The sequence below is a fragment of the Furipterus horrens genome, unplaced genomic scaffold, assembly GCF_987537825.1.
Source record: "Furipterus horrens unplaced genomic scaffold, mFurHor1.1.pri manual_scaffold_15, whole genome shotgun sequence".
Lineage (NCBI taxonomy): Eukaryota > Metazoa > Chordata > Mammalia > Chiroptera > Furipteridae > Furipterus > Furipterus horrens.
This window is the reverse complement of record NW_028327185.1, coordinates 13557454-13584326: the sequence shown is the minus strand read 5'-3', so window position 1 is coordinate 13584326 and position 26873 is coordinate 13557454. Positions and strand designations below refer to the sequence as shown.

Below are 26873 nucleotides of genomic sequence, written 5' to 3'. Positions count from 1 at the left end.
CTCTGTGTCTTTATCTTATTTTTTATTAAAAACCAAATATAAAACAAATGTAGATGATGACATAACCCCCAAAATTTTATCTGATATTAGTAATTAACCACCAGTTATAATAAAAGCATAACTTTGTTCAGTCAGTATAAACATAAGATGAAATTAAGATAAAAACAGGGTGAATTAGGTATGAGTAATTGTGTCTCTTAAGACTTCATTATATAGGAAAAGGAATCATAGATTGAGTTAACTGTGAACATTATTTTAAAAGTTATAAATTGGAGTGCTTACTGTTTTTCTTTAAAAACCTTAATTCATGTTGGTATATTACACATAATTACTACCTGTTAGGAGTAAAGACACTATCCTTTTGATTTAAAAAATCACCAGTAAAGGTAATTATCCTTATGTTAGAAACTAAATTCAAATATGTTAACTTATAAAGTACTACAAATTTTGATTTTTCATTCAAATATGGTATCCTTCTCACGCCAATACTTTGAAATCTGAGACATGACTCAGCAGATTTAGGAAGCTGTAAACACTAGGCATATTTTTATTTTCTTTTTAAGTTTCTTTATTGAGCTTGGAAATATAATTTACTGCCTTACATAAACATCAACACTGCACAGCTAAGTAAATTACTTCCTTGTATTTCTTCAAAGATCAATATGCCAGGTTCAATTCACTCAAACACAAGAAATTCATGATATCAAACCAAGTGTAAAATATCTACATTACTCATAACCATACTTAAAAAGTCAATAATGGTTCTAGAATCTGATATAAGAACATCCTGATCTACTGTTGAATTTTCTTTATTTTTTTAAATTAATTTTTTTAGAGACAGGGAATGGAAGGGAGAAAGAGGGAGAGAAACATCAATGGGTTGCCTCTTGCACACTCCCAAGTGGAGGCCTGGCCTGCAACCCTGGGACGTGCCCTGACCGAGAATCGAATCGATGACCTTTCGGTTTGCTGTATGACACCCAACCCACTGAGCCACACCAGTCAGGGCTACTGCTGGATTTTCTAAACCCCCCAAATAAACATCCTTGCCAGCCATCCTAGGGCTGTTACTGTAATGACTATGATATTACAGCATAAGTAAATAGTTATGTGTGTTGTTACAGAGTCCTCACAGCACTGGGGTTGGTGGGAAGTAAGAGAACAGTGACTATTTCATGGACCAACACAGAACTACCATGGTTTTGTGCAATATAGGAAGTCTGTGATTAGCCACACAATGCTGAAAATTCAGTGGATTTTGCCAGAAAATGGTTACTGGGTATAATGCTTGTGCTTCAAATTGTTGAACCACATATATTTCACATAAAGCCTTTTATGTAAATTTTCTGAGTCTTTTTTAAAGAGTACACAAACTGTCTCCTTCACAGATGAAGAAGATCACACTAGAGTAAAGTTTGAGGACTTATAAAAGAAGTCCCAAAAGTCTGTTCATTTAAAATACCATTACAATGTGGAAGAGAAATTGTTTCTGGTGACTAATCAAATTAACCTAAGTGATTATAGCTGTTCACTTTCAATTATAAGGGGTGTAATCATCTGGGACACTGATTCCTTTTTTGGTTCCTTCCTGCTGCCTATCTGATCTATGGCTATTACTTGTATCTGAAAAGGAAGGAACGTGGGGGAGGCAGCAGGAAGACTCAGAGCCATTGACTTCATTAGCTCCTCGGAGCTGTGGTAGCAGGCTTAGGAAATGTGGGCCAGGCCACCGTTAACAATATAAGCCAGGAGGTTTGTGTAACAACACGGGTACCTGATCTTTCCAGCTGTTTTGTCTATAGACTGTCGTATCTTCCGAGAGAACTGAAAGACGGAAGACAGCAGCAGGTTGTCTCCCATGACCTGGAACAGCCAAAGAGAAAGGAGACATGAAACTATGGCTGCTGCCTTGTGTCGTCAGCAAGAACATGAGTCACAGCTCACCTTACTGAGAGGCAATCAGTATGTATGCCAATGTTAATAAAAGATCAATGAAGAATACAGTTCATGTATAACTAAACTGAGAAAGAAAAAAATATTAGCAAATGAGTTCCTTTTTATTAAGTAACTTGGGAAGTTTCCATATTGTTTTGGTCGTATCACTTTCAAACATCCATCCATATTATCCTACTGGAATGTTGAAAGATACTTAGTAAATTTTTTTACTAAACATTTTTGAAGTGTTGCTTTCACCCTTTAGGAACTTGATTCATTCGAGTTAATTATTTGTATATGAGGTAATGTCAAGATGAAATTGCCTTCTACCCATAAAGACAAGCGCTTTTTCCGCAGTTCTGTGAACAGTTCCTCCTTTCCCACAGGTAGGGCATCCCTCCTCTGCCTTTTGCTAATGTCGATCGTCTACTTACTTCATCTCTGCTCCAGGTTCTCCGCCTTGTAATTGTTAAGTGATCAGGAGGCTCCGTTGATTGAGGTCTTGAATCACTAGACCGACAGTTATTTCCTTCGGGGGTTTTAGAATTAACTAATGGAGGGATCTTTCGGAAGTTGAGGCTTTCATCAAAAACACGATCAACCAACTAATAGGACAAGAGCAAACCCTTATGAGAATAATTTGAAAAAGCACAGATATTGGCATTATAATTTTTTATGATTAGACAGAAGTTATTTCAGGTAGTAACAAGAAGCATGATATCTTCAATAAACCAATGATTTTTTAAATAAGTACTTCGAAAGTGTGTGTTTTATAAAACAGATGTTCATCTACATAGATTTTATTTTCAAAATCCAAAATACACAGCTACTATAAATTTGATTCTTTCATGGACAAGATCTCCCCCAAATGGAAAACAGATGGTAAATTGAAAAAACTGAGCCATGTAGATGGACAAGGAGTTCATTTTTACTCACATTGCCTTACCAGTGTAAAATAATGTTTCTTTTCCTTTTAGTTTCCTATCTTGTTTTTCCTTTTTTCCTCCCCAAATCCAGGTGACAAATTTCTTCACAGATAAATTACAGATTCCAATTAAGTTTACAAAAGGAAAAAGTTTTAAATCCACAAAATAAGTATTTTGGTCTTAATCAGATATACTTTTAACAATGCTCCAGAAATGATGTATTCCAACAAAAAGTATATACTGCCATCTACAGTGCAAATTGTATACATACAACCCAAAGTAACAGGTTTACTGGAGAAGGAATAAATGCTAGTACAATATTCAGAAGTAAAACAAATCAGAAAAGGAAAAGTCTCGTCAATGAAATGTTTGAATAATCCTACTGGGTCTGGGTGAATATATAATTATGTTAGATAAAATTTAGTTAGCTGAGGAAATATTATCTTTATCATTTTCAATGTACCAGAAGAGCTGTGTATGTCTTGCCACCAAGAAGATCCTTTTGTTTTTCACCAATAAGGATTGACTTATATACATTTATAATTGATCAATGTGGTAACAAAACTACACAGATTGATGAAGCATCATTTACCAAATTAGACAACATCTAAAGGAGGGGTAGACAACAAAAAAATGCCCATTCAAGAATTAGATGACAAAAGGAATATGTGTGACAAAAAGCAACCCAAGACAGTATTATTAGCATAGTTTGCCAGAATTAAATTTGTCCAAAAGGCTAGTCATTTTTGGTTACTATTGAGAACATTATTTTATAAAATCAGGAAGTGGAAATCATCAGTATTAGAGGCGGGCGATATTTTTTCTGTAAAGGGCCAGAGAATAAATATTTTTGGCTTTGTGGCCAACCAGTCTCCATCTAACTACTTTATTTTGACATTGTAACACCGAACAGCCAGAAGGTAACTAAGCGAGTGAGTATGGTTTTGTTCTCATAAAACCGCAATTCATTCCTTCCACTGCCCATCGAGAGAGCCAACATGACAGAGCACCATCAGTTTCATATTATATGTTAAACGTTCCTTCTGGAGCAATGGTATGGAAATGCTGCCCCCTAGAGTTGGAGAGCAGGAGCCCAGGTTTTGGAAGGACAATAGTTTACCTGCTAATTAACATCCTGCAGAGTTTACAAGAACCTTTCAAGACTGAATATGCGCAGACATGAAAAGTAGATCTACAGTAGTTCGTATGGAAGATAATACAATAACTAATTAATAACACAAGAGTAAACTGTGTTTGACACACATAACTATAAACCTACTTTTGCCCAACCTCTGCATTTGTGTATGTCTATATCCATTCCAATTTTCAAAGTGCCCTTGTATGTATATGTGTTTGTGAGTGTGTGTATATTCATCAACAGAATATTTAAAGTAGTAAGACTGTAGGCTTTTCCTTTCTTTGCTATTAGAGCTAATTCCTAGTTCACTAGCTATGAAAATACCTTTTAAAGTGGAGTACTTCACAGCCAAACTTCGTAGAAAATTTATACAATAATTTATCAAATTCTGGTTTGCTTTTCACATACCATGTATATTCAAATTTTAAGTGAAACTGTGCGCCAATAATTAGCAAAGTACTTATTTTAAATAACAGCACAACTTCCTGTTAACAGGAGACCAAATGTTAGCCTTTACTCATGTTACAAAAACACAAAAGAAATTTGTTAAAGCAAAGACCGAAAGTGCAGAGCTTCATGCAAACAGGGAGGGCGGACGTAAGTCAAATAAATTAAGCAAAAAGCTAAAAGCAAAAGAAATAAAGAAAAGAAAGAACCTTATGCATTTCTCCGTGAGGATCTCCTACCTCTTCTCTAGTGTCTATGGCAGAGCCAGGGGTGGTAGCTGCAGTGCTTACTGTGGTACTAGGGGCAGTGCCTGAGGACGTCACCGAATCTATCTCTCCTGCTACGTCGTTGATTTCCCGAGCAATGAGGGCAAGGTCTTGGCTGATCCTGGGAGTAAGTTTAGAAAAGACGTTTCATCCCTTTTAAATAGTAGCTCTAGAAACAATCAGTTACGTAAGGTGTATATCTCAAGAATCGTACCCCACACTTAAGGTTCTTTGGACATGCTAGTAACTATTTTGAGAGTCAAAAACTTACACTTGAATTCAGAAAAATGAATACAAGTAAATTCCAGATAATCTCAAATTGTTATTTTGAAAACTATACACTAAACACCCTGAAGTAGTGACATGTTTTTAAAAATACACTTGGATGATAAAAAGCATTATAACTTTATTTTCATTAACCTTTAACAGAAGCTTAGCATTTCTTTCAGTTATAAATACAAGCAACAAACCTTAGTGGTATTAGCAATGCTGGTCATTTTTGACACCAACAGAAAACACATTACAGTTGCTACAGGCATCTCAAAACATTGAGTCATCGTTACTTCAGCATTACTGCATGAACTCACAGCAATGATGTTCACTTCAATATTGTAACAAAGAAGTTACTATATCACTTTCATAATGGTTTGATAACTATATTTCAATCTAATTGCATTTTTTGCAATTTTAACTATTTGATGTTTATGCATTTAGAAATATTATCCTGAGAAGGGCTCCGTAAGATTCCTCAGACGGCAGAGGGGTCTGTGGTACAAGAAGCTGAGAGCCCCAGCGAGCACTCGCCATTACTTTGTACATCACCTCATGGTACACGCGTGTCATCTGAGGGCCAGAGTCCTTGGGAGGTGGGGCTTATCTGACTGACTATGGATCAGGTCACACTCTCAGGGAAGTTGAGTGGCGTGACCAGGACCACACAATCTGAAGCTGCAGTCACCTGTATGTCAGGGGGCTAAGGCGGGACCAGATCCCAGGTGTAGAGCTCACTTCCACAGTCACCTATATGATACTGGCCACATGAAACGAAGAACTAAATAACTGTCATCAGTGACAATCAAAGGAAGAAAGAATTTTTCTCTTTACTGCTGTATTATTCAGAGGGAAGAACTTACAAAATCTACCATCGATATTAATGTTTTTCTCAAAAACATTTCAATTCAATGAGACTTGACAGTTTCATGTGTTATGCATCCCTTTTGGCTGTTTGCACAGGGAAGGTTTAGAAAGACAGAACTTTCTAAAAGTACATGTGAGAGCTCCTTGGAACTTTAAAATCCAAAGTAAATGTAGCACTTTTTTTAACTTCTGCAAAATGTGAGCTTGAAAGACTTACAAGGAATGCAGTAACTGCCTGTAAATTTAACTATAAATTTAAAACAAGAAGCTAAGCTGAGGGTTGTGGCCCCACAGAAGCAATCGGGGGTCGGATCCTTTTTTATTTACTGGTATTCACATTTACTGATCCGCTATCATGTGTCAGGCACTTTGCTAGGTACTAACAGCTGCAGTGAAGAAGCAGAGAGGGCCCCTGTCCTAATAAGCTTAGAAAAATGTAATGAGCACCATTATAATAAAACAGAATATAATCAAAACCATTATATTATAATATAATGAGCACCATTAAAAAGCTTTATAGTCATCAACTCATTTAATTCCCACAACCACGTGTAAGAGAGGTATTGATCATTTGTTTTACAGATGAGGAGAGTGAGGCTAAGGAGAGGTGATGTGACCATTTTCTGGTTAAGGTCACAAATACTAAGTGGTCTAACTAGATCTACATCATGCTATATCTGGCATTACCATCCCATATATAATCTTTGAAAACTTGTTAACTATTGGTGTAATTCCTTTGAGAAAGGGTTTAAAGTATTTCCTTAGATAATATATTCAATTCTTGCAATTTCCTGAAATGAAAGTACTAGGGTGAGAAACAGAATAACCAGACTCAATGAGATAAAAAATAATCATCAACTTGTACAAAAATTCATTAGTTCCTTAAAGTTTTTTTTTTTTATGCAGGCACTTGTACAATGAAACTTCTGACATTTATACAAAGTAATTGAATTAATTAGAAAAAACACAGACCACAGCAATCTCAACATGTTATATAGTAAAACTGTACTAAAATGAACAGCTCAATGTATATACAACACAATATTGTTCATTCAATAAGCACTAAAAAGCCCTGGCTGGTGTGCCTCAGTGGATTGAGCACTGGTCTGAGAACCAAAGGGTTGCTGGTTCTATTCCCAATCAGGGCACATGCCAGGGTTGTGGGCCGGGTTCCTGGCTGAGGGCACATGAGAGGCAGCCACACATTAATGTTTCTCTCCCTCTCTCTCTCCCTTCCCCTCCCTCTCAAAAAAAAACCCCAAAAAACCCACACCCAAAAGACTTCTTTTAATTTGCAAATATGCTGTGTATACACCAGCTGTTTCTTTGCATGGCAATTACTATGTTAAAGTTGACTTAATAATACAGACCATTAAATTAATTTAAATCCACCCTGCTTAAGAATCTCAACATCTACTAAAACTAGTACTAGTAAAAGGCAAATTATATTAAAAAAACAACTTATGAAAACCTTCAAGTAGAAACAGGGTGTTTAGTCATTCTCGTTTGGGGCATAGAGCTTGGGAGAGGAGGCCTCCTAAGAAGCAGACACACACCCTGGGTCCCTCAGGCAGCACCTGCACTTGAGCGGTGGGACATCTCCCCCAAAGGGACAAAATGAGGAGACAGGAGCAGGGCCTGCTGTTGCCAGCTGTGTTCACAAGAATAAAAAAGGTGTCACGATCCTCTCACTATAGGCTTTCTGTGGGCCCGTAATAATCCATGCCCTTCCTCTGACTAGAACGGGCCTACTACCATGCTTCAATAATTACTCTCATACAAACGCTATTTATATAAAAAATAAAAATGTTTAAGCAGCACCATGGCATTCAAAGGGCATGCTCTCTGAGAATTACAACAATTAAAAGCAATTACAAGTAAATCATCATTAAAGACAAAAACTCTAAACATTACATTAATAAGCCAGAAAAACTACAATTAACAGAAGTAAAGAAAAAAAAAAGATAAAGAATATTATTAGTTTGTTATTTTTTTTAAAGCATCTGTGGACTAATATATAATTCTTTAATAATGATGCCAAACGTAAAACTCAATAATTTTAGCATATATATGGGGAAAACGTTTAGGTAACGTACGGTACACTGCAATACAAGTTAATATCTTACAAAGTTTAAAGAAGTTATACTTTAACTACTATAATATTTGTTTGATTATAGCCTCTTTCAACGTTCAAGCACAGTAAGTTATCAATTAAAAATCACACCTGCAGCATGAACTTTACTTTTTATTACATAACCTAAAGGTTATAATAAAAAAATTTATTTAACATTGAAAGTCACATATTTTGATTTAATTATTAAAGGGCTGAACTTAACTTAATCGACTCATAAAAGTGTGACTAAAAAACCTGCCCACTCTAATTCTCCACAGAGAACATTGATAATAGACCTCTAACAAGTACACTATTAACTCTTTGAAAGGTGAAATAAAAATCTTAGCTGCACAATTCTTAGTTATGTAGAGCTGATACTAACTACCTTTCCAAAATTACATTAACTCATCAGCATCTCTACTGGAAATAAAAAAGTAATAAAAATAAATTAATTCTACAAATGTTAGTAGCCCTGGCACCGAAAATATGAAATGAAACAATGGAAGGAAAGTAATATTTACTTCCGACAAAACTAAGTTCACAGTTCCCTGTGGATTTTGTTCCTTGGGCTACCAGTACCAATCAATAAAAGTTAAACTTTGGTATCAAGCTGAAATGTTGCCAAACAATTTGAACTCTGAAAGGGAATCCATTAGACCAACCTGGCGATCTCCTCCCGGTGAGCAGTCCAGTCTCGGATGTAGTCTTCCTGTTCTTTGATGCGATGCTTGAACGAAGAACTCGCGGGCGTTGCTGACCCAGAGCTCTGCAGCCGGGCTGTTTTCATGGCTGGAGAAGTACGCAGACGGGCATGTTTAGGGGAGTTACGGTTTGATCCAAATTCATCTTCTGAGGTGGAAGCATAATCAGTAGGAAAGCGCCTCCATCTTGAATTTACTAAATTAGTTTAATTATTAAAAAAAGAATTATTATGTTATCTTTTAAAAGAGATAAAGTAAAAAGTCATGAATTCAAAAACACCACGAGCACACACAGCACAACTTTCAGTAACTGACATACACATAGCTCACAAAAACCATGTCTACTACTCCTTAAAGGTAGAAACATTACAGTTTGGTGAATTTAAAACAATGAATAAATAAAAACAATCGAAAGACCGTGTTTTCTGCAGTATGGTGAATAAACAGTTGGATGAAAAATTCACTAATGGTAAACAAGTAAGCAAGCTCAGGTACTTCTTAACTCCAAGTATTTCTCATTTGAGTGAAGATATGGATTTTTTAAAAATGAGGGCAACAGTAACGACAATGAAAATAAATTAAGGGAAAAGATTTCTTCATGCCACATGGACTTTCAACATGGAGATGGTAAACACCCTCTTTTCCCCACATACAAATGTGCATAATTCCTGTTGTGGAAATTATGGCAGAAAAAAGACGTTACCTCTGTCATTCAACATCCTGTTACGCTATGATCGGAAAAAATCTTTTACATGGTAAAAGCACAGCAAAGCATCTTCAGTACAACTCGGCTGCTTTGGCACAAAGCTGACAGTGAAACTAGACAATGGCAGAGAAACCACAAGGGGCCAAATTCTACAAGCAACTCTCACAACCACTGACGTTTAGGCACAGGAGGGCACATTTGAAAAATCAGCAGACAAGTAAAGCAGATATGTCACTGCTACTGTGACTTTAAGAATCAAACGTGAAGCATAAATAGAGATTAAAAAACAGGGAGATGATGACTAATCGACGCTGAACTCCATGAGGACAGGAGCCATCCTGTTTAATCCACCAAAGTATAGCTCTAGCACTCAGTGGAGTGTCTGGCTAGCAAATGTTTAATATTTTTGAATAAATGAATTAATTCCTGAAGAGTGACCATTCGCTTTTCTCGAATTAGGAAAAACCTAATATAAAGCATGAGCTGTTTTTGGTGGTTAACAGTAATAAAACCTTAGCACCTTCAGTTAAGTTTCAACTGTTATTAATATTAGGAAAGTTTTTCTCTGTCTCTCTATTTAAACTCACCCTAGGCTGCGTAGGTTGGTGAAGTCTAGAATTCCTTCATCCTATTCCCCAGGAGTTTTATATCCTTCCTGTCTTTCCCTTCCCAGCTACATTTTTGCATGGGGCTCTGTAAGGCTGAGTTGGCTTTCAGATAAAATTGATATCTGAGCTGGTTCTCAGATAAAACAGGAAAGTCTGGAATCAGGAGTACACCAAAAATCAGAGCCTGCACATTCGTCCTGATTCAGTGCTGTCTGAAGCTCCTGGAGCTTGGGACTAGATTCATGCGTATATGAGCATAAAGACATGCAGAATCCCCATGGCTTTCTGTAGAAGTGTATGCAAACACATATACAGAATTCTAGGTAATTAATTGCAGAGTTTGTTTTGAAAGGGGGGTTAAATGTAAACTCTGATTTTAACATTATACCATTAACATCAATAATATTTTAACCTTGGGGGTAACTTACTCATTTCTAATTATTTGAAAACTCCCATTAATTGAACTGACTCTAAGAACTCGAAAACAATTTTAGGAAGAGTTTAGGAACAAGAGCAAGGAGGTTTTAGAAAAAAGTCAGAAATAGGGCAAACCAATTAAAACACAGCAAAACATCATAAACACGGCAAAACATATTCGTACTTTTCAATAAAGGCATTTCATTTAATGTTTACTTTGATAACTTAGAATATGATTCATAAGAGGAATTGCATAAATAAGAAAAAGACCATTTGTTAGATTAAATTTCTTGATTTTTGATTTGGGAACTATGGTAACCATGCCTATATCTGAAAATTGTTTGGAGAAAAAACACCAATAACAAAAAGTTTTAATAAATTGCAGAAGTTATGAAGCCATAAGCAGGTACGATGGGACTAAGGTGGGTAATTTAGAGGCAACGTGGAAAGAAGGGCTAACACAGGTCCCGAGTGGCGACGTACAGGGAAGCAGGATGAGACACGACACCCGAGGGCCTCATTAGAATTAACTTTTAATAGTCTGAGTCTCAAGGTCAGAAAATTGTAGAGAAATTTTAGAGAAAAAAAGAAAAGCTTTCTTTTCAAAAGATTCGTAAACTTCCCATATATTTTTTTAGATCTACCTAAGAAGCCAGTAAGAATAGTGATAGCTTCTAATAATATTTCTAAAGGGAAGAGCAACCAAAAGAACAGAACATATTTTAAAAACCGAAAGGTAACATTTCTAGGTTTGTTCTCTTAAACTTTAGGGTAAAAGAAAAGATAAAGTAGGGTATAGCAGAGACATGAAAATATGAATACTCTTCAAATTATGAAGGGTCAGCTTTACCAATGGAAAGCACATCATATCCAATGCACTATGCGGCAAAGCTCACAGTCCCTCTGGACACCACTCAGCCTGTGTAACAATGGCAAAGCGTGGAGTCAAAATGGAATGACAATGACGACTGGCAACAAAGGGACTGGGAAAGAGTCTTTAACGCCTGGACCTCTAATCAGTTATTTCTCAAAAAACTTCTTTGAATACATTTTGCTTCCAAACAATAGCAGCTATACATTTTATCTTTAGAAAATCCCAATGCCTACTCATTTCATAGAATTTTAGAATAGAGTGACCTTAGACTAATGGTAGTCTAAATTCTTCAAATTATAAAGAAACAGACCCAGAGAGGTCTTGCCTTGTTTAACTCAAAGTTTAAGCCAGGTCTACTGACTCCCAGAGTTCAAAACTCAGTCCTTACTATTCCAATGCTTTACAAGTAAATGTCAGAAAACTTTTTTTTTTACACATTTCCAGTTAAGACTTTTTTTTTAAGGCATCCTCAATTTCTCATAGAATAAAAGATTTTCTGATTTCTACCTGTGTTGAAGAAAAATGCTACTTCCTCCTCTTGAATTTTATTCTGCTTAGGTAAAATCAGGCAGAGAATTTAATTTGATATCATTAAGCTTATTTGATATATTGGCACCACTAAGGCATTTCAGATAAATCATTAAACTGAACATATGTATTGAGTGATCTGAAATGCTGATTTCTGAGAGGTCTCTTGGTTGCTGTGATGCTGAAGAGCACATAAAATGAGAGAATGTTTTAAAATGAGCTCAATTAATTTCATAGCTAACCTGAAATTTTGATCAGTTGGATTAATTATAAACTTATCTGGGTTATAAAATTCTGCAACACTCCCTCTTGTGGAAGTAATAAACTATATTCACTATAAAAACATACCATGAAGTTCAGAAAATTAAAAATGGGAAAATGTTATTAGGATAATTTATCTGTAAATGCTCCAATTTCTTTTACTGTTACCAAAACCTTGTTGGCTTTAAAACACATCCTCATTTACAGATGTAACAGAAGCATTCAGACAACAAATACTGCACCTTCATATTTTATATAAGAATATTTTGGTGGAAGTTTAAACCACAAATGCATTTACATGTATATTTATGAGCATGTAGCAATAAGATCCTTTGAGGAAAAGAATCCCTGACAATATTCTTATACTGATCTTTGACCTGAGGAAGAAATAAATTAAGCCATGCATGCTCAACATAATTTTGAGGACTAGAAGAAAAAATGGAAAGCAAACAGTCTAAAAAAAATTCTAAGGATATTAACATGATGTTTTTATTTTTCTAGAATGGGCACTTCAAACATAATGAAAACCAACTGCTTTGTTTTGATAATTCGGGGTACTTAGTTTCAAACATATCTTATTAAAATAGATCTGAATATTTCTATTTACCTTGATATTAAAGGGTCATTGAAGGAATTTGGGAGGGGGGATTGGTTAAATTAAATGTAAATCACATCAGAAATAAAAAAAGTATTAAAAGATCTTTACTCTGAATTTTGTTAATTCAGAAATTTCCATTCTTCTGTTTTTATCATATACATTTCTTTGAAAAACTCTTTTAGGCATAGCCTAAAATATAAAATTTTAATTATTACAGAATGATTTTTACATATGCCAATATGGGCAATATCACACAGGTTCTAGATTCAGATATTTCAAAGATCTTTAAAGTTTATGGTGCGCACAGCAACACTCATCAGCATGGTTTTACATCCTTTTAAATCATATTTCAGAAGCTAAGAATTTTACTTTCTTTTTCTATTCACAATATTATGAGTACTGTAAGTAGAAATATCATAATATCAAAGATACCTCTATTAGCAATACCAAAAAAGTATGTTTGGTTATTTTTTCTGTTTTATTTTACTGCCTACCTCACGTATTAATATTTTAATATGTTACCACTGACTGAAATATCCTGGTCATTGTCTTTCTAGACAAAATATCATAAATGGGCATCTTGAGAGAATCTAGATATACAATCTTGGGTCACAATATGGCTCTAGGCTCATCAGGAGGAACATGAATTTGGTAAAAGATCAGAAAGACAATGGTTATATAAGACCCTTGTATTGTACGTTGGACTTGTGTATACTCCTGATTATAATCCCATAGAGCCTAGCAGTCCTCTAGTAGCCTGCATGCAAGTAGACAGACTATTTCTCTGAGCGAGACTAGATGTGACGGAAGAAGCAAAGGCTGGGAACGAAAAGCCCTGGATTCTTATCCTGTCCGTGCCCCAGCTATGTGTCCAGGGCGGGTGATTTCATTACCTGGCCTTAGCTATTAGCTACCTGAACTGAGTAACCCTTCTAGCTGTTCAATTCCATGATTTTAATTATTTCATATACTGCTATTAGGTATGAAGAAGGCCAAAATCATATACCTCAATCTGCCCTAAAGAATTTCAGTAACTAATTCAGGCAACTTTCTGGACACAGAAAATTGCATGTTTGTCAAGTTCTGTATTCAAAGAAGCTAAAAACAAAACATCTCTTTAAAGACATGTATATAATATGACATCTTACAGCTATTTCTTAGACTTGCTGAAGTAATCACATTTGGTTTGCACCACTAGTAAGCCCCTCGAGTTAAACTTTGAGGAATAACACCAAATCACTCATGTGCTAAGAGATAGACAACCAGGACAGGAGGAAGGGTTGTTCTAAGCAACTCAGTAACATACAGTGTATGTTACAACCTATGGTATGTTAAAGCTCATGTTAAGACTGGAGAGTACTTAAACATTTTTATGAACTTAGAGAGGAGGTGACGAAACACACACACGACAGAGAAATTTTATCAGTGCACACACCACAGAAAGCAGCACCAAGCAGATGTGAATTGAAGAGGTAGGGCCATAAGGAACCACAGAGTAACACTGAATAAACGTAAACCAAGAAACAGTAAGTAGTTTTAAAATACTTGGCAATAAATCTATGAATCACCAACCAAAGCATGAGGCATAGAAACAAGAGGATGGGGTAATAAGGAAAATGCATTTATTGTTTTTGGAATCATGAGCGTATTTTATGTATCTTCAGCCTACACACATTCCTACTACAGGTACGATCACCATCACCACACCCACAGACCAGGACAGAGATGGAAATGTGAGTAGGGTGGAGGAACCAGCATTGGAAAGAGAAGAGGAAAGGAAAGTGAAAAAATAACATACACGAAGCACTGTTAGTTCGGGGTCTGGTAGGCTATATTGTGGCAGGTGTAAAACTACAAAGATAAGACCGCATACCAACCTTCCCTTTATTCTAACTCGGGACTTGGGCTCACTGCTGACTGAGGATAATAGATGTTCAAGTTTGTAACAGCTGGTTCCGCCCCACTGGCCTTTTCGGCCACACCCATACATGAGGCTGATTATGAAGTAATGAGACTATGACTATAGGACACACACAAACATCTGTCTCAGTACCAAAGGGGCCACATGTGTGTTCATGGGCTTCAGCTAGACAAATATGCTGGAGGCACCTAAAATCTGGTGGGGGATAAGTAGCTTTTGTAAAGATCACAGGTAATGACAGCTAGTTACTAGAATTAAATGACCTAACAGTGCGTTATGAGCTGATGCTCATAACCCGTTAAATTTCTAGAGCCTAGTTTGACCCATGTGCTCAGTGACTGCCTCACAAATACATCTTCTTCCACTGAAATAAATCGAGGATTAGTTCCACTTGCCCCAACCATCAACAGATCGAACTTTTAAAGGTATAAGTAAGGTGTAAAAGACATTTCAAAAATAAATAGGTAAAATATTGGTCATTCCATTTAGCTCTGAAAGGATTAATAAAAGGGACACTGCTCTTCTTCAGATACACAAGGGCTTTGAATTAGGTGAGGATATTTGAAAGTTAGACACTTGCTTTTAGGAGCACAATGTTAGTTCCTATTATCTAAATCTGAGAGTAATTCCTAACCTGATTTTGACACACAAATCCAGACGGCTCACCAACTAGACAATTAAATCTCCTATATCAGAGTTCAGTATACCTCTAATTTTGAAATCACCGTTTTACTCCAGGACATTAACTGGAAGTGTATGTAATGTCTGAATTTTCTATTTATAAAAATAAATAATTTTTATAGGAAAAAAACTATAATTTTTCTATTGAGTAATCTGAGAATACTGAAGATTTTGTTTTTGTATTTTTTTTTTAAAAAGGAATCTGGAAACATAAAATAAATATGCTAATATTATAAAAAGTCTGGATCCAATTTACCTGAAGGGGAGCCATGTGTTGAGGTCATGCTTTTGACCTTGGAGTCTGAGAGTCGAGAGATACTGTTGGCTCTAATTCTAGGAGAAAATTTATCTGAAGGTACTAGTCTGGCTCCACTTCGAATGATGGCTTCTGCGGTCCGTGAAGAGGCACTACTTCTGGAGATGGTCGCTTCGGAGTCACTGCGAGCTGACAACGAGCCCAGCCTGGTTCTCCGAGGCTGAGCCAGTAAATCAATCCTAGAGATGTTCCGCCTCCCCGTGGGAGGTTTCGATGTTGAACTGGTGGTGGACACTTCAGAAGCAACAGATGCTTTGTCGGCATCGGCAAGTTCACTGTCGGAAGCTTCACCCAGCCGCGCTCGGCGCAGGAGGGAAGTCCTGGTGGGGCGCGGCCTCGGCAGCGTGGTGGACTTGCTGGATGATCCAGGCGGTACAGCGGAGGTCTTCGACTTGGTCGCCTTACCTCCGTCCAGTTTGGAATGCGCATGCTCATCGGCTGAGGTAAGCGGAGTCCTTCCGTGAGGTTTACAAGAGTAAGTTTCCTGATCAGACGACAGAATGTCAGAGATAGCAGAGTGAGGTACACTGGAGGTTTGGTCGTCGTCGGTTAAGTCCACCGAAGGCTGTCTCATTCTTCCACTGGACTGGCCAAATTTACGACCATCTGCTCTTGAACTTAGATCTGTGGAACGACTTTTGGTTTTCTTTTCAGTTTTCTCCCTAGCACCAGAAGATGATTTTGCAGCATCTTTGGAAGGAGAGCCTGAAGAACACCTGTCTTTGTAGAGACTAGTGAAACTCTTTCGCTTTTGGGTTGACTTCCTTTCCGTCTCCCCAGTAACCAGGCTGATGGTACTAGCCGTGTCCACGTCAGATTCCGGTGAAATGGAGTTGTCTCTGTTGTAACTGGGGGTGTCTGCGCCTTCATCAGTTTTATTATCTTCGCGCAGTTTAGCTTCTAGAAAAGCCATTACTGCTTCTGTGTCTTTTAGAATAAGGGTCGTGTCCATACTGGAATCGGTTTCCACCGAGTCGCTCCTTTCGCGGATTCTGCTGGCCAATGCCAAAGAAGGCGACGGAGAGGAAGTCTGCTTATTTATGTGGGGAATCAGTTCAATGGGGATGTTTGGGCTGGGCTTTTCTATAGTGAAGCTTCCTTGCCGCACTAATGACTTGGAGGATTCTTTCTTGTCGCCTCCCTTTGAAGTGTGACTTTTCAGAAGCTCCTCAGCTTTTCTTCGCTTGCCCTCACTTTGCACCACTCTTTCTCCTTTGCTTGCAGAATGTCCTGGCATTTTTTCTTGAGCCTGTGACTCCTGTTTAAAAGATTCCTCCCTACTTCTCTCTACCTGGCCTGCAGCATTTCTGGAAGATAATTTTGTAGGTGTCCACTGGGCCTGCTCCTTTGGTTCCTGATGCTGAATTTTAGCTAAAGTTTGCTTTACCAAAGAAGCTTCCTTATCAGCCTCACTCTTCTCCTTTCCAGGGGAAGAGCTGCCCATGTGCAGCAGGCCTTTACCGTCTCCCCCAGTTTTAAGAGTCTCCCCATTGACCGCCCTGTTCATTTTGGCCACGGCTCTGTCAGCATCTTGCTTATCTTTCTGGTAAACCTGCGCAGGGGCTTCTTTCTCCTGAAGCTCCGTGTCTTGTTTCTCTCCTATCTCTGACCTCTGGCTCATGACCTTGGCTCTGGAGCTCTCAAGTGACTTCTCTTCATTTGGAAGCTGGGGGAGGGTCCGCCTCCTTCTCTCTCCCTGACTAGCCAAGGAGGCAGCTGAGCCGGTGCGCATGGAAATGCCAGACTCACTGATATCTGTATCTGTGAAATAAAACCACAAAGAAGAAATTAGGGTCAGAAGTAAATATAGGAAGAAGGCCATGTTACACTAGGTTTTGAAGTGTAAGTTAAGGAAGGACTTGAGGGCAAAACACAACTTGGACTAAATAAGCCAGCATTGTGACAGAGGCGCTTAAAAAGCAAGGACAATGCCAAGTGTACAGACCGGCAGATTACTGACGGGAGTCAGGAAGGTCAACCGCATGAGATGAGAATCAGGGGCTCTGATGGGAAATCTACGTCTGTTGCCTCCTTCTCTTTTCATGTGTTTTACGGAAGTTCACCGTGTTCATTCATGCTTTTTGTGACTTATCCCGTCTTGGAAGTTTTGCTCAAAACAGACTAACCAGCGGATTGTAGAATTGTATAAAGAAGGCCTAATATACACTGTTTATCTGTTGTACTTTTAGTTACATAGTAAAAACCTAGTTTTTAATAAGCATTATTATCTACCTGAAAGAATACGTTGGATTTCCTAAGTAAAATGGAAAATGTAGGATTTTAATACAGTTTTCTAAAAATAAAATTCAAAGCTGATTAAAAGAATTTTTTAAATTATAAGTATGAAAAAGGTGATAGGATTTGTCATAATTTTACAAATGGAGGGATTTTAAACTATGGCTATCTGGTGCATTAAGGCCTCATATAGAAATACATGATCACTTTCTCTTTTTCAAATAAGTAGAAGCCAGTGAGAAAATACATATATTAATGTTTCCATGTGGGAGAATTTGAGAATACTTAAGGAGGGTTTTCTCGAATAAATGGAATGTGTTTTTGAGAAAAGGGATACTTCTTTCAGAGAAATATAAATCAACACATATAAATTAACATATAAAGGATCCTTTTTTTTAAAAAACAAGTGAGGAAAAGATGCTAGGTGTAGCATCCATATGCTTTTTCCTTTACAGTTCTTAAAAGTTTAGCATTTAAATTTCATAGCAATACAATGATTATGATGCAAGAAAATATTGAACTGACTGATTTAACTTTAATTTAGCAATTTATCATATATTACTTTGTTATGGCTTATTTCCTGGCTACTTGGAGCACCTAAAATGTAACAGGTATTTTATTTTTGTATTTTTCTAGTATTTCTCATACTGGATAAATGTTTAACAAGAACACTTTAGATCTAAGTGGATTTATTCAGCTTATCTAAAAAAATTTATTTAGACTATGACGCAGGAATGGGATAATGAAGGCCAAGTGGTAGACTATTTCTTATAGCGAGGGTAGAATTTTGCTTTCCAGAGCTTATACTTAATAATTTTATAGTGGCTTCTTTTTGTAAATGTACCTAGCTCCTCTGTCTGATCTCAGTTTCCTAAACACAAACTGGTTTCTGTGAAACCACCTACAAATCACCATCTTTCCAAAGATTTTTGGTAAAAGTATGCATTGCTTCTGTGATTTCCGACTGATAAATGACACAGCTATGTACCTTGATACCGTCAGGTGCCGTGCTCAAACAGTCGCTGACTAATGTTTACAAAGTTCCTAAACCAGATTTTTGGGGAGCCACAAGTCAGAGATAAAATATATTTCTATTTCTATTTCTAAGAATAATGAAATTAAGAATGCAAATAAAAAGCCACATGCAAATTCTCCTTGAGTGATTTTTACAAATTAAGAATTAACTGAATCTAATAATATCATTAGAGGCATAAATTTTTTTTTAAAGAAACTATTTCAGTTTGCAAAATATAATTAAAAGGTAATAAAAATCACATTACAATAGATTCAAAAGCTGTAGTAAGTAAATTATGTATTAAGTAAAATCTTTTCCAATTTATCTATGGCACAAGAAGTAGCATTTAAATGTGTGTTATATTAATGAATGGGATAATTCAGAATTATGTTAGTCTTTTTAAATTATGTTATATAAATTTGTGTCTATTATATGCTTCATCTACGAATTATCTCTTTATCATCAGAGTTAATTTTAATGATTCCCACATTAGTGAAATTAAAATCATGTATATAGTATAAGCATGACCATATCTGAATATGTTTTAGGTTTAATTTAGCTCTCACTTATATAGATTTAGCTTGTTTTTAAAGAAAACTGCTGAACTATTCACATAGACACACACACAGAAAATACCGTTCTCTAAAGGAACAGGTACAGACAATTCCATTATCCTTTCTTCTTGGTCATGCCTTGTATGATTAGCAGCCAAACTAGCCCACTGGGAAACCCAGCGCTTGCTTCCAGATGAAGATGTGATTTCCTAAAGAAGAAAAACAAAATAACAATAATACAGTCCGGTCAAATCTGATTCTCATGAAACAGAATGCCAGTTAGTCATATTAACCTGCCATTCCCATTCAAAGCAATATTTACAACTCATATCTTATATTATCATTGATTAAATTTCCTTGTATACTATAAAATGAACATTCTCTAGTTACTCCTTTTAACCACAACATTTTATTATCACTGTGAATGTTGTATATTTCAACTTATTAAAGACTAACAATGGTACTAAAATAAACTCTCTGCGCTTAAAATTTACTGCCGCCAGATCAACTTAGGTGTATTATCATAGTTCTGTGGCTATAACAGTTGAGTTAGCTCTACTCCATTCTACGGAAGAGGGAGCCTCAAGGTCTATTCCTAAGTTGTTCTGGGGTTTAAACTCAGGTCTTTCTAGCTCTACCGTACCACACTGAGTTTCAACTACCTGAACCAAGCCATCCTTACTTAATTCCACATTATTCTAATTACATCCCAGCTGTACTGCAATGGTGCTGCTTGAGGTTTATAAGTTGTATCTATCAGGCACTACCTTGCACATGCTTCCTTGCATGATAAGTCTTTCCATTGTACATACAGGACCTCCTAGAAAATATAAGCAGGGTATATTTTTTTGTTTCCTCTCACAATGCAATTACGGCAAGTGAGCATATAGCTCATGAAGTGTTTACTGAAAGTTAACATTTTCTCCCTCACTGACAAAAGAATATTAATTTGAAAGAACACAGTAAGGAAAACTGAAATGGAGTTACTGCAAAATTGCTTTAAGCTTTCATTAGAAACAAAGAATTAGTGAGAATTTAGTTTTTAGAAGTACTTTACAAGGGGACAGGTCAATAACTCAAAATAACGTCATTACGAATGACAGAAATGTACATTTGGGCATGTACGGAGGTCAGCAGGCGGGAGAGATGTATACCTCTGAGCTGTGAAAGCCGGGTGTGGTGAGTGGTTTTCTTTCTTCCATTACGGCTGCAGCAGAACTGAGAGCCCAGTCTTTTATCAGATCTTTATGTTTTTCATTGATAATAGGCCTATTATAATCCTGATTGTCATCTACTCCAAACACCTAGGAGGAGAAATCATTTCACAAATGAAAAGTCGGACTAACATGTGGATATTATCAGTAACTTCAGAGGCAAATAAAGATACGCTAAATTAATTTCGATAATGAGAGAAAATGTGTTTAACGACAAGGTAACATCCAAATGGAGTGAGAGCTGGGCAGGAAAACAGGACAGTGGCAGCTCACGTAAATGTGACTGTCCTTTTTTAATATTTAGCAAATGTACTGTTTGATAATAAATATTCAGAATATTATTTCATTTGCTAAAAGATGTCAGTAATGTTAAACACTGTAATAACGCAGAGTTAAAAAACAAACCACCTGAGCTTGTTTACAATTTGTCCCTTTGTTCTATTATTACTGAGAAGCATGTTGGGGAATTATAAATGTATGATGGATTTTATGTGTTCCTTCCCTAACAAATGTTTGACATTTACATATATGAGTTAAATTTATACATATAACTGTCTAAGTTCACAAATAACAGATTTTATTGTGTGATCTTTATATTGGGTATGGGATAATTCTCAAACTATATTCACCTAAAAATAACTCAAAGGCCTTTATTGGAAGTGCAGATTTCTGGGTCTCCTCACACAGACGAGCACTTTGAATAAGCAGATGATCTATAGTGGACACTTTTGAAATATTCTAAACACAGAGACGAGCCACTGTGTGCTTTTAAGGGCAGGACCAGAGTCTTACTCATTTCCTGGATGATAACAGGCCCTGATTTTGCCAAAAAGGCTGAAGACTAACTAATAAACTTTAACATTCCATAGTCCCTACTTTGTTCCCAATGCTTATTATTTACAGGTATTAGTTGTGGCTCTAATTATTACAGTCCAGAAAAATATCACGTTTGAATTAGCACTTTGTAGAAAGGAGTTTTAGAACATAACGAAACAGAGTTCATTTTGTCTAAGAGGAGATATTACCTTTGTTTAAGCCATTTTCTAGAAAACTTGGTAATGATCATACAATGCATCTGACAAATTCTGAAGTCCACTGTTGGTAAGGCAGAGGACAGGTTTTCATTAACTAAAACCTGGGACTTTTACCACTAGATGGCCTGATTACTTAATATTTAACTCAAATATGACTATAATTTTAAAGAATTATGCTTTAATAGTCTCTTGAACCACTCAGTATTGAAATTATCTTTGCTTTAAGAGCAAATTGTGTATAATTAAATTTAGATCAAATAGGAATTTTAATAACACACAGAAGCACACTATAAAGAAGAGACGAACTTGCTTCATTTTGCTAAAAATTAGAATCAGTAAGCTTAACAACAACAAGCATCAAAAACTACTAAGTATGTTTTTCTATGTGCTCTGCCTTTAACCCTACCTGAATAGAAGGCAAATTGGAGCTACTCAAGTTATCTGTGACCATCTTAAAATTCAAACATTTTCTAACTCAAGTCATTAAACTCCAAATTTACTGGGTTATCTCGTTTTTATAATAACTACTAGAAAAAAATCTAACTCAAGTTTGGTGGTAGAAGATAAAACAGCCACGTGACGATTACTGCACGTTGGCAACTGTATCTCTTTGGCACGCTAATTTACAAATTACATTAAGTGGTTTTCTGATTTACTGATATTTGATTCTAATCATACTACAGAGACTTCTAAACCTTGACTTTTTCCAACACTTAAGCACCAGAAGTTTCTAATAAAATAGACATCTTTCCAGATCACTTCTGACACTATTTTGAAATGATAACAAAAGACATACACACAAATATGTAGTAATGCTTTAGGACGAGGAACTGAAGTTGTACAGTGAGAGTGCTCAGATGATGCTCTACGAATTCCCTCTGCAGCGGTCCCCAACCTTTTTGGCACCAGGGAGCAGTTTCGCAGAAGATGGAAGACGGGAGGAAGGGGGGTTGGGCGGGGGACACGACACAGGAGGTGGAGCTCAGACCAGTATAGGTACGCGGCCCGGGGGTTGGGGATCCCTGCTTTAAAGCATCAGAGACAGCTATACATATATCTGTCAGGGAAGTAACATTTGTTTATTTTCCAGACAGGTGAAAGAGCCTGAAGTACCACTGCATGGGGAAAGAAGCCTGCAAAGTGCACCCCTATATTTTTCATAGTGCTTTGAAAAAAGTAATGACAGCATCTATTAGCCCTGCTGTAAATTCGCATCAGTTTTTGTGTCTAGGTACAAAAACATCCATTTGTGACAACTTTCATGGGAAAACAAAGAGGATATAAAAATTTATACTATCTACATACTTTAAAGGCATACTTTTCACATTTAAAAAAGTACATATATTCTGTCATATGATCTAATAGTTAAACAGAACTTGAGTAGCTCAAAGCAGAGGCCAAGTTTGCTACATTTTCTCATCTTTTCATTCTAAAATTTGTCCCTAGATGATTTCACCCTCATCCAAGGTTTCATTTTAATTTCGAACTACAGATAGCTGCTCACCTGTCATCTCTCCTCCTAGGTGGCTCAGAGTATTTCCAATGCAGTATTAACAAAGACTCGTGATTCTCTCCCCTGCCCCCCAACCCCTCCACCTCTGACCGCTATCAAATCCCCAACCCGAGCCCTGGTTGGTGTGGTTCAGTGGATTGAGTGCCGGCCTGCGAAGCAAAGGGTCGCTGGTTTGAATCCCAGCCAGGGCACATGCCTGGGTTGCATTGGGTGTGCGTGAGAGGCAACCACACATTGATGTTTCTCTCCCTCCCTTCCCCTTTCTCTAAAAAATAAATAAATAAAGTATTTAAAAAAATAAAATTTAATTTAGAAAATGCAAAATTCTAGCTGCTACCACCAGGAAACAAAATCAGGATGATTTAATAGAGAAGAATGTCTTCAAATTTGCAATGTTCCATGCAATTCTAATTTCATTTAAAATCCTTTAAAATTCAGTGGAATAAGTGGCTCTGTGTGTTGAACACAGGATTTGCATAACATTTGTAATCAACTTCTAAATTTAAATTTTCTACGAAGTTGTTAGAATGAAAGTAGGAGAGACATTTTATCATTTATCATCGTATGCCAATGCTCGTAGCAGAATGCTATTCACAATAGTCAGAAGGTAGAAACACCACAATGTGGTCAGTGGGGGAGTGAATAAATAAATCCACCCAATGATGCATTATTCAGTCATAAAAGGCAAGAAGTACTGATACATGCTACATCATGGATGAACCTTGAAAGCATGCTGAGTGCAAGTAACCAGTCACAAAAGGCCCCCATCTTGTATGATCCTCTTTATATGAAATGTCCAGAATAAGCAAATCCTTAGACACAGAATGTGGATCAGGGGTTGCCAGGGGCTGAGGGAGGGAGGAATGGGAATTATTGACTTCTTAATGGCTGTGAGAATTCTTTATGGGGGATTAAAATGTCCTGGGATTAGATAATGCTGATGATGGCCCGACTTTGTGAATATACTAAAAGTCACTGAATTATATACTTAAATGCCTAAAATGGTGACTGTTATGGGAATTTGACCTCCATTTTTTTTTTTTTTAAGGCACCATCTGGCTTTATTTTCCCTTTTCACCTTCATGCAAATGTCTGTCTTTTCCCGGAAGCTAGCCTGTGTCCTGAGTCCTCCCATTCCTTAGAAGCGTTACAACCACAGTCTCTTCCTGTCCCATCACCGCTCAGCATTCTTTCCCTGTTAGAAACTTCCTTCACATCTTCACATTATGCTCAAGTCTAATCTAAGGTTTCTACAATTAAAACGCCCAAACTCTCTCCTCTTCATGGCTCATTTCCTTGTCACACATTCCTTCCTTTCATCCCCAAATCTGGCAGCTCATCTATGATCTACGACCATCTTACTCTTTCTTTGCCAAGACTTTTCAGTGCTGAGCCATTAGTGAGGCACTGCTAGAAATTCAATGGCATCTAGTCTTCCATGAATCAAGGCAATTCTCTTGAAACTCACACATTTCTTCTAACACAACCTATGCTCTTTCACACCTTTCACACTATTAGAAGCTACGCTTATACAAGGTTTTAAACTAGACGTTTTAGCAAGTTACTTTAGGACCAAGATAGAATCTAGTTTCGGCACATAAAAATGCAGGAAAACCTGCTTGTGGAGGCCCGGTCAGATTTGATCAATCTATAAATTCATCAAAATAAATTAGCTAATATAAAGCTAACCATATACATATATTGCCAAAAATGAAAAAGCGTTATCAAATTATTCTTCTCATTCAGTCATTCAAAACGTATTGCGTACCAAAAAAAAAAAAAAAAAAGATAATGAGTGTCTACTACATGCCAGGTACTGTTCTAGGTACAAAAAAATACAGCAGTGATCAAGACAAGATCTTTCTAAAAAGTAGAGACAAAATAAAGTAGCTACTGGTGAGTTCTAGAAAGAAGACAAAACATGGTAACCCGATGGAGACATAAAAGGTGGACGCAGGGACTACTGCAGAAAGGTGGTTAGAGAGCCTCCGACAGTAATTATGGGGAAGTGAGGCACGCAGACCACAGGGAAGAGCTGCACCGGACAGAGAGGGCCCAGCCTGTGAAGTCCTCTTCAGCGGGAAACGGAGTGAGATTTCACACGGTCACACAGAAAAGGAGGTGGGGCAACCCTATCAAACATTAAGCTTCTCACTGCGAAAAGGGGGGGTCCCCTTGTGGAGCTCTGGGAGGCAACAGAGCAGGACAGCGTTTCCTACACCGAACAAGACATCGGGGTACGGAGGAGGGAAGCGGAGTGTCAATCAGAGTGACCAAAAGTAAATTCTCCTGATAAAAACATCTTTACATTGTGGGGCAAGAAAAAATAAAAAGATTACTGTAAGAGAAAGAAAAATCAAGCGTCCAGAATGTACCTTTTCAGAACCCCTCTTTGCTTTGGCCCCTTAACTCAGATTATTTCTGGATTGGCGAGAAGGAGAAAAAATATGAAGTCCGAACTGAAAGGCTGCCTGTCTCAAGGTCCTCTCTTACCATTCAAGGCTCTTACCTGACCTCCTACTCCTTCGGTCCCACACAGATCTGATTTTGTCTGGATGGCCTTTGAGGGTGCTTTCCTCTGGGCTCCATCTGGCACTGTCCACCCAGATTTTGGCTCTGGTTTATCACGGCTCCCCTGGCTCTGACTTGGACCTGATCTAAAATCTTGCTGTTTGGGCACCAGCGCCATCCCAACCGCTTACACCTGGATCCAGGCTCCAGCACCGACTTTCTCTCCTTGGGCTGCTTAGCTCACGGCTGGAGGTGCTCTTTATTCTGGGTTTCTAGTCTTCTAGTCTGCCTGGCCCGGGATTCTTCCCTACCAGCTGCTGCCTGCAGAAGCAGCACTGAGAGACAGCAAGGCCCCACGAGGGAAGAGAAGATGCTAGGAATCCAGACTCAGCTCAGGAAGAGTATCTGGTACAATTGCTCTATGGTGTGAAATTCATGGGAAGAAGAAATACTTTTTCCTCCCAAAGATAAGAGCCTCAAGCTCTCTACAATGACCAGTTTTTTCTGTGTTCATGTAATACTTAGTTTTCTGTGCTCACTACAAGTTTTTCTCATTTAGCTTGGAAGGCTAGGAAGTAGCTCCAACGACATCCTCCTGTCCCCTCAGCAGTGCCTGTTTTGAGGGAGAAGCGGGGAGAAGAAACTGGTACTACTGATACTACGCGGGGTTCTCTAGATGTAACAGGGGTGTCTAAGCAGGGAGGGCTGGGGGAGTATGACTACCGTGGCAGGCAATTACCTTTAGTCCAGGCAGTCACCAGCACTCTCTCCATGTAAGCTTAGATGCAAAACTTAAGAGATCTTTATAAATAACAGGCATTTGTATTAGTACTGCAAGAAGTAAAATTCGGATACAATGCGTAAAATAAAATTACCTACTGACTAACACACAGCACAAAAATAGAAACCAAAATGCTGTAACCCCATAACTAGGGGTTTGGGGAAGGGATCTCTCGCTACCACTCAACGCCAAACAGCACCGAAGAACAAGATGGGGCACTTCCGCTTGGTCATCTCTTTAGAGAGATTCCTTTTCAACTGTATGCAGTTTCTTCCAAATTAAGGTGCTAACGTATGTCCTGCTTATCTTCTTTAGACCCAGGAGCACAACGTATTTTGGGGGAAAACTAAGGCATTCAGTGCTTTATCATGCTTAACATCGTTAGTGTGGACCATGTGATACTCTTGCTTACTCACTTGTTTTTGATTCTGTTTTTGGTTCCA

The 26873-nt window shown here is 37.5% G+C and overlaps 1 protein-coding gene across 8 annotated transcripts in view; it reads right to left on the bottom strand.

Annotated features, from left to right (window-relative positions):
* Positions 1-26873, bottom strand: part of CEP170 (centrosomal protein 170) — an 89682-nt gene that overhangs the window by 5080 nt on the left and 57729 nt on the right. For 3 of the 8 annotated variants that reach the window (XM_090263237.1, XM_090263240.1, XM_090263244.1), the window contains 7 exons: positions 20532-20681; positions 19460-19586; positions 15514-17334; positions 8625-8859; positions 4656-4833; positions 2370-2540; positions 1775-1863 (listed from right to left, as the gene is read on the bottom strand). In XM_090263237.1, coding sequence (XP_090119363.1) covers positions 1775-1863; positions 2370-2540; positions 4656-4833; positions 8625-8859; positions 15514-17334; positions 19460-19586; positions 20532-20681 — 2771 coding nt within the window. The remainder of the gene's footprint in view (positions 1-1774; positions 1864-2369; positions 2541-4655; positions 4834-8624; positions 8860-15513; positions 17335-19459; positions 19587-20531; positions 20682-26873) is intronic. The other 5 variants (XM_090263238.1, XM_090263241.1, XM_090263245.1 and 2 more) reach the window with 3 other exon arrangements.